The sequence below is a fragment of the Dioscorea cayenensis genome, chromosome 26 (genome assembly GCF_009730915.1).
Source record: "Dioscorea cayenensis subsp. rotundata cultivar TDr96_F1 chromosome 26, TDr96_F1_v2_PseudoChromosome.rev07_lg8_w22 25.fasta, whole genome shotgun sequence".
In the NCBI taxonomy this organism is placed as follows: Eukaryota; Viridiplantae; Streptophyta; class Magnoliopsida; order Dioscoreales; family Dioscoreaceae; genus Dioscorea; species Dioscorea cayenensis.
The window spans coordinates 411,432-424,966 of NC_052496.1; the positions used below are offsets into that span (position 1 = coordinate 411,432).

The window sequence follows — 13,535 nt, forward strand, 5'->3', positions numbered from 1 at the left end:
GTCAAAACAGTTCCACTGCAGCCCTGCGCTTTAAATGCTCTCCGAAGAAGGCCAGGAGAATCAAAGCAGAAAAAAATTGGGAGGAATGGCACGACTGCTAATCACGGGTGTCGCTGCTGGTGGCTCCGGAGATGTTGGCCTCTCTTTTGGGGCATCCCTTATTGTCTGCTCTTTTATAGTGATGGCTTGCGGATCTCACGTATGGTGGCGTCGCCGCCGGTGTTCCAAATCAGTTATGAGCATTCACCAGGTTCAGCCTGGTGAAGATGGCGATGTTTGTGTCTGGCAGAAGAGCATACTGATGGGCGAGAAATGTCAGCTTCCGGATTTCTCTGGCATTATTACTTATGATTCTGCCGGAAATCTAGTCACTCCTGGACGGCCAAGAATGGCTTTACTTTAGCTTGCCGTAGTGCATGTGCATGAGAAAGAAAACTATTATACCAATATTATTGAGTGAGGAAAATTTAAACCGTTTCCATCATGTCAAATCACTGTATAATTTATGAACTTGAATGAATGCATGGAATTTGAGTGTCTAAACCTTCTCATGCAGATTAAAGGATAAATTTGATATAGTATGCATTAGTAGGGTGCTGTGCAAGTTTGACATATCAATGATATCATGCACCATTTGGGCCACCCCACCCCGAAGTGTATTAACCAAGAAAATGTATAAACTAAGCATGTAGGATATAAAGCACATATATATATATATATATATATAGTGCATGACACACAATCATAAAGAAAATTCAATCCTTTCACCTGGTAAAGGGACCTCCCCAATCTTCTCAATCTACGATTTCCTTAGAATGAGTTGAACGCCTGTTCTCGTTCCTGATGTATATGAATAAATTATCATACAAATTTCAATAATTTGTAAAGACAATGATCTCACACATTTGTTGGTGAACGCCTGCATATAAACAGAAATGAATATTTTTTTGGTTCAAGTCCAGAAAACCAGAATCTATTCAAGATGAATCAGTCTTACCTAGCTCAAAGTTTCAATCCAACTACATCCAGATTGCTTGGTCGAGCGAAATCTACTTATACGATTTCTCACATTCTCTACATTATCCCATCTACCAGCTGATCCATAAATGCTCATTAGATGAAAACACGGCATTCGATCAGTTGGATCCTCTGCAAATAGCTTAGTAGCCGCAACTTCAGCTACATCGACATTACAATTTACTCTGCTCCCACTAAGCAGAGAAGTCCATATCACTGAATCAGCTGCAAAGGGCATTGTTTCAATTATTTTTTCTGCCTTTTCAACCATACCCATTCGGCATAAAAGATCAATCAGACATGCATAATGGTTTAATCTTGGTGCAATCCCAAAATCACATTTCATAGAATTGAAGTAATGTTCAGCCTCTCTCGAAAGACCATCATGAGTACAAGCAGACAACAAACATAGAAATGTAACATCATCAGGCTTACTGTTAGAGCATCTCATCTTCTCAAACAACTCAATAGCATTCTTGCCATAGCCGTTGCATGCGAAGCTATAAATCATAACATTCCATGTCACTGTGTCACACTCATCCATCTCGCTAAAGATAGATTTCGCCATTGATATTTCACCGCATTTACCATATGCATCAATTAACAAATTACCAACCACAATGCTCGTATCATGCCCAAGTTTGATAGCCACAACATGGATTTCTTGGCTTGCCGTAAGCAACGATAACTTTGCAGATGCTCTGAGCAGACTTGTTATTATCGGTTCGGTTGGAAACATTGCCGACAATATCATCTCCCGATATAGTTGAAAGGCCTCAACATAGAGTCCATGCTCCACAAAACCAATCACTAAAACATTCCAGGATACATCATCCTTCTGAGGAGATTTGTTGAATAGTGAATAAGCTTCAGCAACCTTTCCATGTTGCAACAAACCAGATATCATAACGTTAACGGTAACAACATTCTGTTCGCGCATCTTGTTGAAATGTTCCCATGCTTTATCTAGCATTCCTTTCTCCATATAACCATGTATCAGAGTTGTGTTTGCAATGACATCTACATCTAGTTGAGGGATCAAATCGAACAGTTTCTGCGCATTCTCTATCTGGCCATTCTTTATGTAACCCGACATCAAAGCAGTAATTGCCTCAATTGTAGGTTCAGGCATTTTAGAGAACAAATCAAGAGCATCATCAATTCTATCAACTCTTGCATAACCACAAACCATTGAATTCCACGAGACATGGTCTCTCTCATTCATGCAATCAAACAGTTTCCGAGCTTCATCAATCTTGTTATTATCAATATAACCGCATATCAGTGAGTTCCACGATCCTCTAAACTTGAACTCCATCTTGCTAAATTCTAGCTTCGCCTTTTCAATTTCTAAGCAATCACAGTACATCGATACGAGTGAAGCCTCGACAATTTGATTAGCAACAAATCCCAATTTTATCACTTGGCAATGAATTTTTCTTCCTTGTTTGGGATTTCCAAATCCAGAACAAGCTCCAATTACCTTTACAACACTTTCCACGGTGGGTCTTACTCCAGAATTCATCATTTCAGTGTGAAGCTGAATTGCTTCTTTGAATCGATCATCGGAAACAAAACCTCCTATCATCACAGACCAGGACACAGAATTCTTAAATGGCATCAATTTGAACATCTCAAACGCATTCCCAACTTTCTTAACCTCAATATAACCACTAACCATTGCAGTCCAAGAGACTACATTTCTGTTCGGCATTCTCTCAAAAACCTCACGAGCACTGCTCAGCCTCCTGTTTAAAACAAAGCCTGAGAGCAATGCATTCCAAGACACCATATTCGGATAATCTATACCATCAAAAACATGAACCAGACAATCAAACACACCAGATTTTGAATACATTGTAATCAATGAAGTACCCACAAACACATTGGTGAAAGAACACATTTTTACCGAGAGGCAATGAATCTGCTTGCCTTCCCACAACCCTCTCAGCTTAGCACATGAGAACAGAACAGTGGACAGAGAAGTGGAACTTGGTTTCAAACAACTCCGGCGCATCTCCGAGAAGACTCTGATTGCTTCCGCATGGCAACCAACTCGCACAAGGGCAGCCATTATACTATTCCAGGAGACCACATCTCGTTCAGGCATTTCGTCGAACAGCTTCAGTGCACATACTAAGTCACCATTTTTAGAGCATTCACTGATCAATCTATTAACCAAAGTGAGACTCCGGCTTGTGCTTTGTGAATTATATACACTAAATGATTGAAATCTTGAGTGATTCCATGAGAACAAGGCCTTTGTTCTTGTTGTTCTGCATCTCATGGTGAACAAAACAGTGAAGCCATACAATGTCAATGATGGACTTCTAATGTTTGCATGGTTCTTGTGATCTTATATTTATACTCTTCTCAATGTCACATACATGAGTTGTAAGACGTAACGTGCATGCATGCATATATATATATATTTAAAAATACAAATAAATTAAAAATTATTATTATTATTATTATTTGCTTAAAATGCATGCTTGTGTATCACCATTGCATGGGTATTTTTATTTCCTTCTTAATTTTAGAGTTTAAATTGCTTCTCACACAATGTTCAAGGTTAGTGCCTTGATCATATTTTTAATAATAATAAAAAAATTTATGTGTTTGATTATATAAGCTACCGTCAAGGTGGAGTGTGTAGTGATTTATCTATATTTAAAAAAATATATTATTTTTATTTAAATATTTAATGCTTTTTACTGTTTACATTCACAAGACGTTTATTTTAAAAAAATTATCTAAACTTTTTTTAAGATGATGTTTCTTTTGTAATTTTTTTTAAATAAAATATTACCATGTGATTATTCCACACTATAAGTCATTTTTATTTTATGATCTTGAAATTAGTAGAGTAAATTGATAAATTAAACTAGTCAATTATAAACAATTTTTTATTTGCTATATCATACCAAAACCAAATAAATTTACATATTTAACGGGCGACCCATTCGTTCATTTATATAAAAAATTTTCATCAACCACACTATATAAACAAATATTTTTTTAAAAAAAAAATGCTTCAAATCAATCATATTAATTAAATTAAAATTATTGTTCATTTCTACTAATCTAACTTAAAAATAAGTTATTTTGAACATTCAACAAACTTAAATATTTTAGCTTACTTATGAAATGGTGAGCCTAGACTGTCCGGATGGTCTTAGTCTAAGCTTTTATTTATTTATTTATTTATTATATATATATTATGTATATAATATAAATAAACAACTGCATTTATTTTATATAATCATATTTTAACTTATAATTATTAGAGGCTTAAAATTTCTGATTTTTTTAAATAGTTAAATGTGCTTATCTGTTCGACAATTACGATAGCCATTGAAAATACCAATGATAATACATATATATCTAATTATATCTTAATTATGTATTACAAGTTGAACCTTCAACCTCAGCTATGAAAATCAAATTTTTTTTATCCCTTGGCCATTGAAAATAAATGTGGCTTAGTGCATGCTTTTTATACATCAGAGCTGATACTTAAACATTAATTTGTAATTAAATAAGGATTATATATATATATATGATGAATCATCTATGCAAGCATGTAGATTTTAAATCTAAAAAGTTTTATGTTTAATCATCGGATGGGAATCCAACCGTTCAATTACAACAACTAAATCAATCGCAATCCGTTCAATCTTATTTCCACTAACCCTATAGTGAACATTAAAATTAAATCACCAAAAAAAAATAACATCCGTTTAGTTAATGGTGTAATTGTTTTTTATACTTCTCATCTATTTGCTACAATAATATGTGCCTGTCTTTTTGGCTCACAGGAGCGTTCTGGAGGATTTTTTCTCATATATATATATATATATATATTTAATAATAGATATAGTCACCATTTTTTTATGAATATAAATAAGACTAAACAAAGACTGTAACCCTGATGCATGATGTATGAGAATAGTATAGAATTCGAGTGAGCAGTGTATGAACAAGACGTAAGACAGATCTGCTGTGGGGAGAGATTTGATCCCATGACCTTCCCTTTACACTTTGATGTCATATCATTGGGCTATCCAATGGTTGACTCATATATATATATATATATGATTTTTTCTCGCATTGGAGGATTTTTTCTCATATATATATATATATATATATATATATATATAGGATTTTTTCTAATATATATATATAGGATTTTTTCTAATATATATATATAGGATTTTTTCTAACATAGGAGGATTTTTTCACATATATATATATATATTTAAAAGAAAAGAAAAAGAAAAGGAAACGTTCGTTAAGACAGTTGAAAGCGTACCATCAATGGTGGATGTTCCAGCATTTAAGAAGAAAGATTTGCTCAGCTCGTTTCCCACTGTACAAAATCCTCTTCCCAATCATCACGCCTTGGGAAACGTTCCCTTCTTTTTAATACTATAATATACCAATCAATGCTGATATGACCCGTTTCCCTCGTTTCCCTTTTTTTTTTTTATTATATTCCTTTTTAATTCCCTCCATTATTCTCCAACCGTCCGATTTTCATATTGGACGGTTCTCATACGCCTCACTGTGCCACGTAAACGATGACGCATGAGCCTCGTTTTGCCACACGTGCATTAAATTCTCCCGACACTGATCTGACGGCTGATATTTCCCACCACTCGATCAGCCGGCGGATCACCGCTCGATCGGCGAGTTGTGAAAGGACGAGTCGTTGCGGCGACTCATCCCGGTGCTTCGCTGACGCCTTCGTGACGTCACTGTACCTTCGTGGGTTGCGTGTTGTGTTTTTTAGGGCGATTCTAATAAAGAGATTTGAATTTAATTGTTAATTAGTGAAGACTAAGAAAGTTGATTTGCAGTAAAGTAATAGTTTTTAATTAATGATTAAGTGAATAATGGTTGGATTAGCTGGCTAATTATGACTTTCAATATCTCACACGTTCCCACTGTTTATCGTGACAGCACCGCTTTGAGATTCACGTTTTCAAATTGATGCTATATATATATATATATATGTATTTGGGTTTTTTTACACATAAATCCCCAGAAAACAAGTAATTAGGTGGACATTTCTCAGTAAAACCGAATGTGATGGATTTCTTTACATAGTGTAGTTTATGAATTTAAATAATTTTCTAAATTTTTTTATAATTTATTATATATTTCAATGATGTTATAGGGGCAGAGGGTGTATATGTACAAAAAAAATAATAATAAATTTTAAGTAGTATTTATGGTATTAATTTTTATTGAAGGGTATATGTGCAATTAGGTGAATTTTAAGAGTATTATTATATTTTTTTTTAAATGTGCTCATATAACTAAAGTCCGAATGTTCATTTATTGACTCCAATAATGGTAAAAATCTCATAATTTTTTTTTAGGTTTTATAAGTTTTAATAATAATCTTAATATTCATGTAAATCTCAAATGTAAGAATTAATACGAAATGGAGAGAGTAGCATCATCATCATTTTCTATTTGATTATTTTTATGAAAAAATAAATCAAAGTGCATTAATTGAATTTTTATTTTTTATTTAATAAGTGCCTATTTTAATCATTTTGTGAAAAATAAGAAAGGTAGTTATAATTAAAAATTTTATGAACATTTAGCTTAACATTTAGCTTGTGCATATAAGGTTATCATGATGGAAAATACTGTATTTAATTAAATTAGTAGAATTAAATTTAAAACTTAGTAATAAAATTAAGTATGCAGACATAGATATAAAATTTCTTTAGAATTAAACACTTATAATAATGGGATAAGGAGTATAATTCAATATTATGTTAGAGTGATGCCTTGACATGTCTAACCATTTGGGGCCATACCCACAAAGAGATTAAAAGCAAAAGAATTATTTTGAAATTTTAATTATCTTGAAAAGGAATTACTCAAAGAATCAGAATATGGATGCTAGTGTTATATATATTAGTTTTTGAATATATATATATATATATATATATATATATATATATATATATATATATATATATATATATATATATATATATATATATGATTGGTTGGTCGATCTAATTTTTAAATTATTAAACAGTTTTTTTATCATCATATTTTCCCATTCGCGCCTATAAAATTATATTTCACAAATTAAATTTTAAAATTTAAATAATAAATACGGATTGGGGGAAAAAATTAAAATAAAAACTAAACTATAATATACTTTTTCAACTTAAAAAAAACATATAAAAACAAAGAAAAAAAATTATATAAATCAAATTTTAATTAGTAAAATATATAAACAAATAATAACATAACATTTTTTTTTTTTTTCTAATGAGTGTATTAATAATAATTACCTACTTTCATAAGGTTATGAAAGCAAAAATTCCTTCCCATGTTAAAAATAGCATTCGTCCTGAAAACCCTAATAATAATAAAATAGGAAAGGGCTATAAAAGTCCATAAAAACACTTCCAAAAATAAAAAATAAAAGTTTTATTGTGGAGCAGTTGATGCCTTAGCGCCTACAAAGCTCAAGCACTCTCTCTCTCTCTCTCGCCTTCTCCTTCCCATCTTTGGCTTCATATATATATATATATATATATATATTAGAGAAGGAGAAGGAGAAGGAGGAGAGGTTGGTGGGGAACATTGGGAGATAGAGAGCGAGGGAGTGGGGGAGAGATGGATATTAAAATGGAGGAAGAGAAGGAAGTGGGAGTCGTGCACAAGGTGATGGAAGAGAAGAGGTCTCGTTTCCGAAGGATTTGCGTTTTCTGTGGTAGTAGTCCTGGGAGGAAGCCTAGCTACCAGGAAGCTGCTGTTGAGCTTGGCAAGGAGCTGGTATTTAACTTTTATTTATTCTCTTATCTTTTGTTTGTTTTGGTTTTGATGAAGAAGCCAGAGATGGGTGTGGGTTTTTGTTTGTTTGTTTGTTTGTTTGTGTTTTTAATTTGTTTTTATGGATGATACTTTATTGGTTTTTTTTTCTTTTTTTGGGGGTTTGAGGGGGAAAAAAATCTTTTTGTTTTGGTTGTCTAATTAAGGATGGTATGAATCCGATTCTTTGATTAGTATTTTTTTTTTTTTTAATTGTTTTGGATTGCGTTTGGTTCGTGAAAAGGTGATATTTTGTTGAAGTTTTTAATCTGTTTATCTTGATTCGAGGCCAGAAATTCATCCATTCGTCATTGGATGAAGCTTGTTTCTTGGTTGATATTCATGGTTTGGTTGTTAGTGCATTTGGTGCTTGAAAAAGGTTAAGTTTTTCTGAGCATTCTTTCTTAATTATTTGTATCAGATTCAGTGTTTCTATGGAGTATTTGTTTATATAGAAAAAAGGTGTTTATTCAAAATCTTTTGGTACGTATATTACACCATTTTGAGAACTAAGGAATTTCTCCAGTTCAAACATTTTTGTTGGACTTTTCTTTTTAACTTTTTCCTCCAAAGCCCTATTCTCTCATCGTTTTTTTATGATAAGGTTTTAGATGTTGGTGCACTTAATGCATGCATATTGATGAGAGACCAAGTTTTCCCCCACTTTTGTCTTCGTTTTGTTAGAATTATTTGATTTTTAACTGAGTTTAGGTGTGTGCTGATGCTGAGCTTGTTGGCATGAGGGATTGCAAGCTGTCGTTGGCCTGGCTGTTGAGCAGCCTTCTTGCATGATCTCTGCCAAATTGTCACCTGTAATGCTTTAGATGATTTAAAATTTATAATTAAACAAAAAGTTCTCATTTCCTTTCTTTTTGGTCTCAAAATTTCAATTTATCATTGATTCTTATTATAACATGAATTAGCATAATTACGTACTTGTTTTGAGAGCTTTAGAAAATTTCACTTTATTGATATCCAGGTGGAGAGAAATATTGATTTGGTGTACGGTGGTGGTAGCATAGGGTTGATGGGCCTTGTTTCTCAAGCAGTTCATGATGGTGGACGCCATGTCTTGGGGTTGGTTATTTCTATTAAACCCTTCTCAGTTGTCTTTGTATTATTTCCTCTTGTTTCTTTAATATTCCTGTTCTTCTCTTCATCTTGTAAGGACTGCAGGACTGAAGATTCCTTTTCCCACTCATTTTTTTTAACATTTTATTGCCTGTAGACCTGTTGTTGTATTTAGCTAATTCAACCAAGTGATAGGTCTTTGTGTTAATGACAATTGGGTGGAATTTTTCAATGATAGCATATATAAATTCAAACATTATTTTCCTTTGTATGTTTTGAGTTTCCGATTCTTTCTTCTTCCACTGAAATTCTGTGATATGTTTTATAATCCTATATTAGACTAGGGTAGATCTTGAAATTCTCTAAGGTTTCTCGTGGGCAATTTAATATGATTTTAAAACTAATAAGCTTACTTTGGACCATGCAAGTGTATGTGCCTAATGCATTTACCTTTCTACATTTGCTTAATTATTTATTTGCTTGGATTCCTTAAAGTTGGAGCTAATTTGTATTTCCTTGTTGTTTGGCAGGGTTATTCCAAAGTCTTTGATGCCTAGAGAGGTGAGTTTTAGAGAGAACAGTCTTAAAATTTCCTTGGTTTCTTGAGTTATAGCTTTACTTGTCTTGATTGAGGGAATCCAAATCTTCTTTCTTGCCCCACTTTTTAGACTAGGTTTTTTATTTTTTATTTTTATTTTTATCCTTTTGGTTTGTTCATATCTCTCTGGCTTATTGCTTTAGATGTCACCATATGCAATCAGCCAATTAATATTGTGGCCCTCATGTTTATGCCTTGAGAATGCTCATGTCTATATCTTCCAATATAAAATTGCATCAGACTTTATAAAAGATGCGACCATCTATGAGAATTCTGGAATCTTTCTTATCTTCAAGGTATCAACAAGTTAAAGCAGGTGTCAAAACAACATGTCTCTGATATGAATCCAAATTTTCAATTAATATCTTCAAACTGCAACCTGTGAGATCCATATAATTTTTCCTTAAATCATCCAATTAATTTGTTTGAACCCTTTAACCAAGGGTTTGCCATGTCGATATATAATTAAATAAATGGTTAATCCAGAGATATATAATAAGTACCTCGTTTTATTTAATACTCTGACTCCCAATCAGATTCAGGGATCATCAGATGCTAAGACTTTGGAGAGGAGCATAGTTTCTTCACAATATTTATGTATTATTTTCATACTTTGTATGGCTTCATGTTATTTTACAATTTACATTAAGAAATTGATGAGGTAGAAAATCAAGTTCTCTTCTGATTTGACATCAGACTATCATTGTTTATGATAAAAAGTTCCCAATACAACCTGTGCTACATGATAATAAGAAAAAATTCCTGTTGCATGATCCAATTAACAATCATGATTTTCATCTTCCTCCTGGTTAACTTTTTTTCCATCAATAATCAAATTACAAACTTGCAAGTCATTTAAAAAAGAACTGCTATATATTGTTGCTTGAATGACCATTTCTCATTACTTGTTGCGTGAAACCAGTATTATGCCAAATGTTATATGTACATATCAAGGATGAACCTTGACGCAATTTAATGGCAGCTAACTGGAGAGACTATTGGTGAAGTCAGAACCGTGTCAGACATGCATGAGAGGAAAGCGATGATGGCTCGTCTTGCGGATGCTTTCATTGCTTTACCAGGTGGCTTCTATTTCTAGATGTAATTGCAGTTAACGTTTCCTTCCCACACCTGACATGTGTATTATGTATCAGGTGGCTATGGGACCCTTGAAGAGCTGCTTGAAGTCATCACATGGGCTCAGCTTGGTATCCATAACAAGCCAGTAAGTTGCTTACACATCATTTTAGCTTTAAGTCAATATGAATTTTTCTTTTCAGTTTTCACAAGACTTCTTGTCTTGCTAGAAAGCCAATATGATAGCCATGTGTATCTTGATTGGTGTTTGATAATTGACTTGTTCCCTTGGTGTGACTTTTACACTTCATTCCTATCACCCCTTCAAATACCTGTTGGAATATTCCACCACACTTGAAATTGACCCTTTTGTCTCTGTATGGTGGTAGCAATAAACAATTTGACTTTGCATTATTTTACCTCTATTTTAACTTTTCCTTGCATTACTTGTTTCTTCTTTTAATTTAATACTTTTTTATATTTTAAGTGTAGCAGATAATATATTAAGTGGAGTATCTTTGATTAGTTCAAAGAAATCTGATTATTGAACTGATAGTTCGTCCTAGTTTCACACTGTTGGACTCTTGAGCATTTTTAATGTGGGATGATAATAGTCAAGGCCGTGATTGCGTATGATCATGCCTCTTATCTAAAATAATGTGTGGCATGTCTTTGTTGCTTTAAAGGAAAACAAAAAACTATTAGAGTCAATTGCAAATGAGTCATAGCTGTGGCAGATTAGTTAATTTCTGTCAATGTTTTCATGGTTTTCAAAATGACATAGCTGGTGAGGTTTTAATAATTATGGTGCACCTAGTGCTGGTTAAACACTTTGTATCTCTTGTTACACAAGAGACAGCCAACTCATTGCTGGTTGAAAGCTCTCTTATTTGATGAGGAACAATCAACTATTTTGGATCACACTGAGCATTAAACAAGAATTGATGTGCAGGTGTCTGGATTATGTTGGTTAGACATTTCTTATAAGCAATAATTTAGAGTCTGAAGAGACAGTTGCTTGAGATTATTAAATGAATCTTTTATATTTAATAATTTTCCCGAAGAAGTAGAATTCTATATACTTCCAATGGTGGGTTCCGAATTGTATATTAGAAAATTTTACACCTCCCAAGTTTATCTCCTTTTTTTCAAATTTACAATTTCATTTGTAGGAGTTAATTTTTTTTTTACTAAGCTGCACTTTGAGGTAGAACTGATTTCACAACAATGCTTAAAAGTACTCTGTTTTTTGAAAGTGGAAAGATATTGATTGTGTTTTAAGTTTGTGGATAATGCGTCGATTTAAATTTTCATTCATAGCTTTCCTATGCAATATTCAATTGTGTATTTGTAGAGACATCTGATTGTATGACATTCAACAAGGAAGCTGACTTATAAATAAGAAATTGATAATTTAGATTTGGTTCGAGGGGAGATATCACCCTAAACAATCTTTTGACAACCATGATAGATGTTATCACTTATTGGATATATTAATCTTCTATTACTTATTAAAGCAATTTGTTCTACCACTTGTCAGGTTGGACTTCTCAATGTCAATGGCTATTACAACTCACTGCTTTCGTTCATTGATGTGGCTGTTGGTGAAGGGTTCATATCCCAGACAGCTCGACGTATTATTGTCTCCTCTCCATCTGCTAAGGAACTAGTCAGAAAGTTGGAGGTAGTTTATCATATTATTAAATAATCGCAAACTAAGAACCTTCTCTCATTGACAAACTCCGCGTTACTGTCATATTGTTTTTAATTATCAACCACTCAAATCTTGATAACCACATATTGAAACATTCTCTATTTCTGTTAGTTGTTGAACATTTGCTATGCTTATGAGAGCATTATCTCACTGTCATTACTTAATTTTGTAGGAATATACACCGCAGCACGATGAATTTGTGTCGAAATTGAGCTGGGAGGTGGAGCCACCGCTCAGCGTTGTCCCTGAGCCGGAACCTGGAATGGCATCCTAAAATCTTCGTCTTGCTGCAACTGCACTAACTGAAACAAACATGATCTGAAAGAAAAAAGGAACTTAAAGATCTTGATACAAACTCAATGCCAGTGACCCTTTTGGTTTTTTTTTTTTTGGGCAAAGTCTATGGAATATGTCTTGGTTTTTTGGCTGAATGCTTCGAAACTTATTTATATATTTATATACATGTTATACATGCATCAGGAGATGTAATTTTTTGTCCAGCTTTCTGAAGGCTGGGTTTGATTTATATCAAGAAATTATGCCAGTTTATTAGACCAGTGTTTCTTTGACCGTCATGAGGGACACTAGTTTTGAATTAATTTAATTATATCAATGGGTTTAGTTACCTAACCCACACCCTAAGCAAGGGGTTTTTCCTTTTTATGTGTGCAATGCAATGGAAAGAAGGCACCTGAAATACATATATAGGTTTTTCTTTTTGAAAAAGTAGATAAACCACGTTTATTAGAAAGTTGAAGCAGTTACATGGCAAGGTGACAACAAACAGTGACAACAAACAGCGCCAACAGCGACACATGTCACCAAAGTCCGAAACAACCACATAACCAAAATAGAAACAAACGAACAACAAAGTCCACTCGAAGTGGAGCAGCCAGATACAAAAGAAAACAAACACACCTAAGGGGAAATGGAGAGCTCCCTAGGAGGCATCAGGGCAAAAACACCTAGGGGGAAATATATAGTTATTGTTGTGATGGGGCTTAATCATAATTTTCAAAGAGAGTGAAATGGAGTATAGTTTCAAATCATATGGAAAAGAGAACAAAAATACATCAGAAGTGGAAAGTATAAAGTCTCCTTGTAGGGAGAAATATCAAAACGGATTACATATTAGTTGGGGGTTGTATAGGGATCATCGTCAAGACCATGAATATAAGGCTTTAGAAAATTAAAAATTGAATATTCCTCTTT

The 13,535-nt window shown here is 33.3% G+C and overlaps 2 protein-coding genes across 4 annotated transcripts; one reads left to right on the plus strand and one right to left on the minus strand.

The window, feature by feature from the left end:
* Window positions 1–428: 428 nt before the first annotated feature.
* On the minus strand, window positions 429–3,330 carry LOC120253128 (pentatricopeptide repeat-containing protein At4g02750-like). Of its 3 annotated transcripts, XM_039261424.1 has the most exons (3): window positions 2,927–3,017; window positions 998–2,820; window positions 429–919 (listed from the first exon to the last, which is right to left on the minus strand). In XM_039261424.1, the coding sequence occupies exon 2, from the start codon at window positions 2,807–2,809 to the stop codon at window positions 998–1,000; it is 1,812 nt and encodes a 603-aa protein (XP_039117358.1). In that variant the 5' UTR covers window positions 2,810–2,820; window positions 2,927–3,017; the 3' UTR covers window positions 429–919. The 3 variants fall into 3 exon arrangements, with proteins under 3 accessions (XP_039117358.1, XP_039117357.1, XP_039117356.1); XM_039261423.1 differs by having other exon boundaries at window positions 429–840; window positions 998–3,330; XM_039261422.1 differs by having other exon boundaries at window positions 998–3,330.
* A 4,118-nt stretch (window positions 3,331–7,448) lies between these two features.
* Window positions 7,449–12,774, plus strand: LOC120253039 (cytokinin riboside 5'-monophosphate phosphoribohydrolase LOG7-like). The gene is made up of 7 exons (XM_039261285.1): window positions 7,449–7,827; window positions 8,843–8,940; window positions 9,465–9,495; window positions 10,515–10,614; window positions 10,687–10,757; window positions 12,150–12,293; window positions 12,496–12,774. Exons 1-7 carry the CDS (start codon window positions 7,669–7,671, stop codon window positions 12,595–12,597), a joined length of 705 nt encoding a protein of 234 aa, XP_039117219.1. The 5' UTR covers window positions 7,449–7,668; the 3' UTR covers window positions 12,598–12,774.
* Window positions 12,775–13,535: the final 761 nt, after the last annotated feature.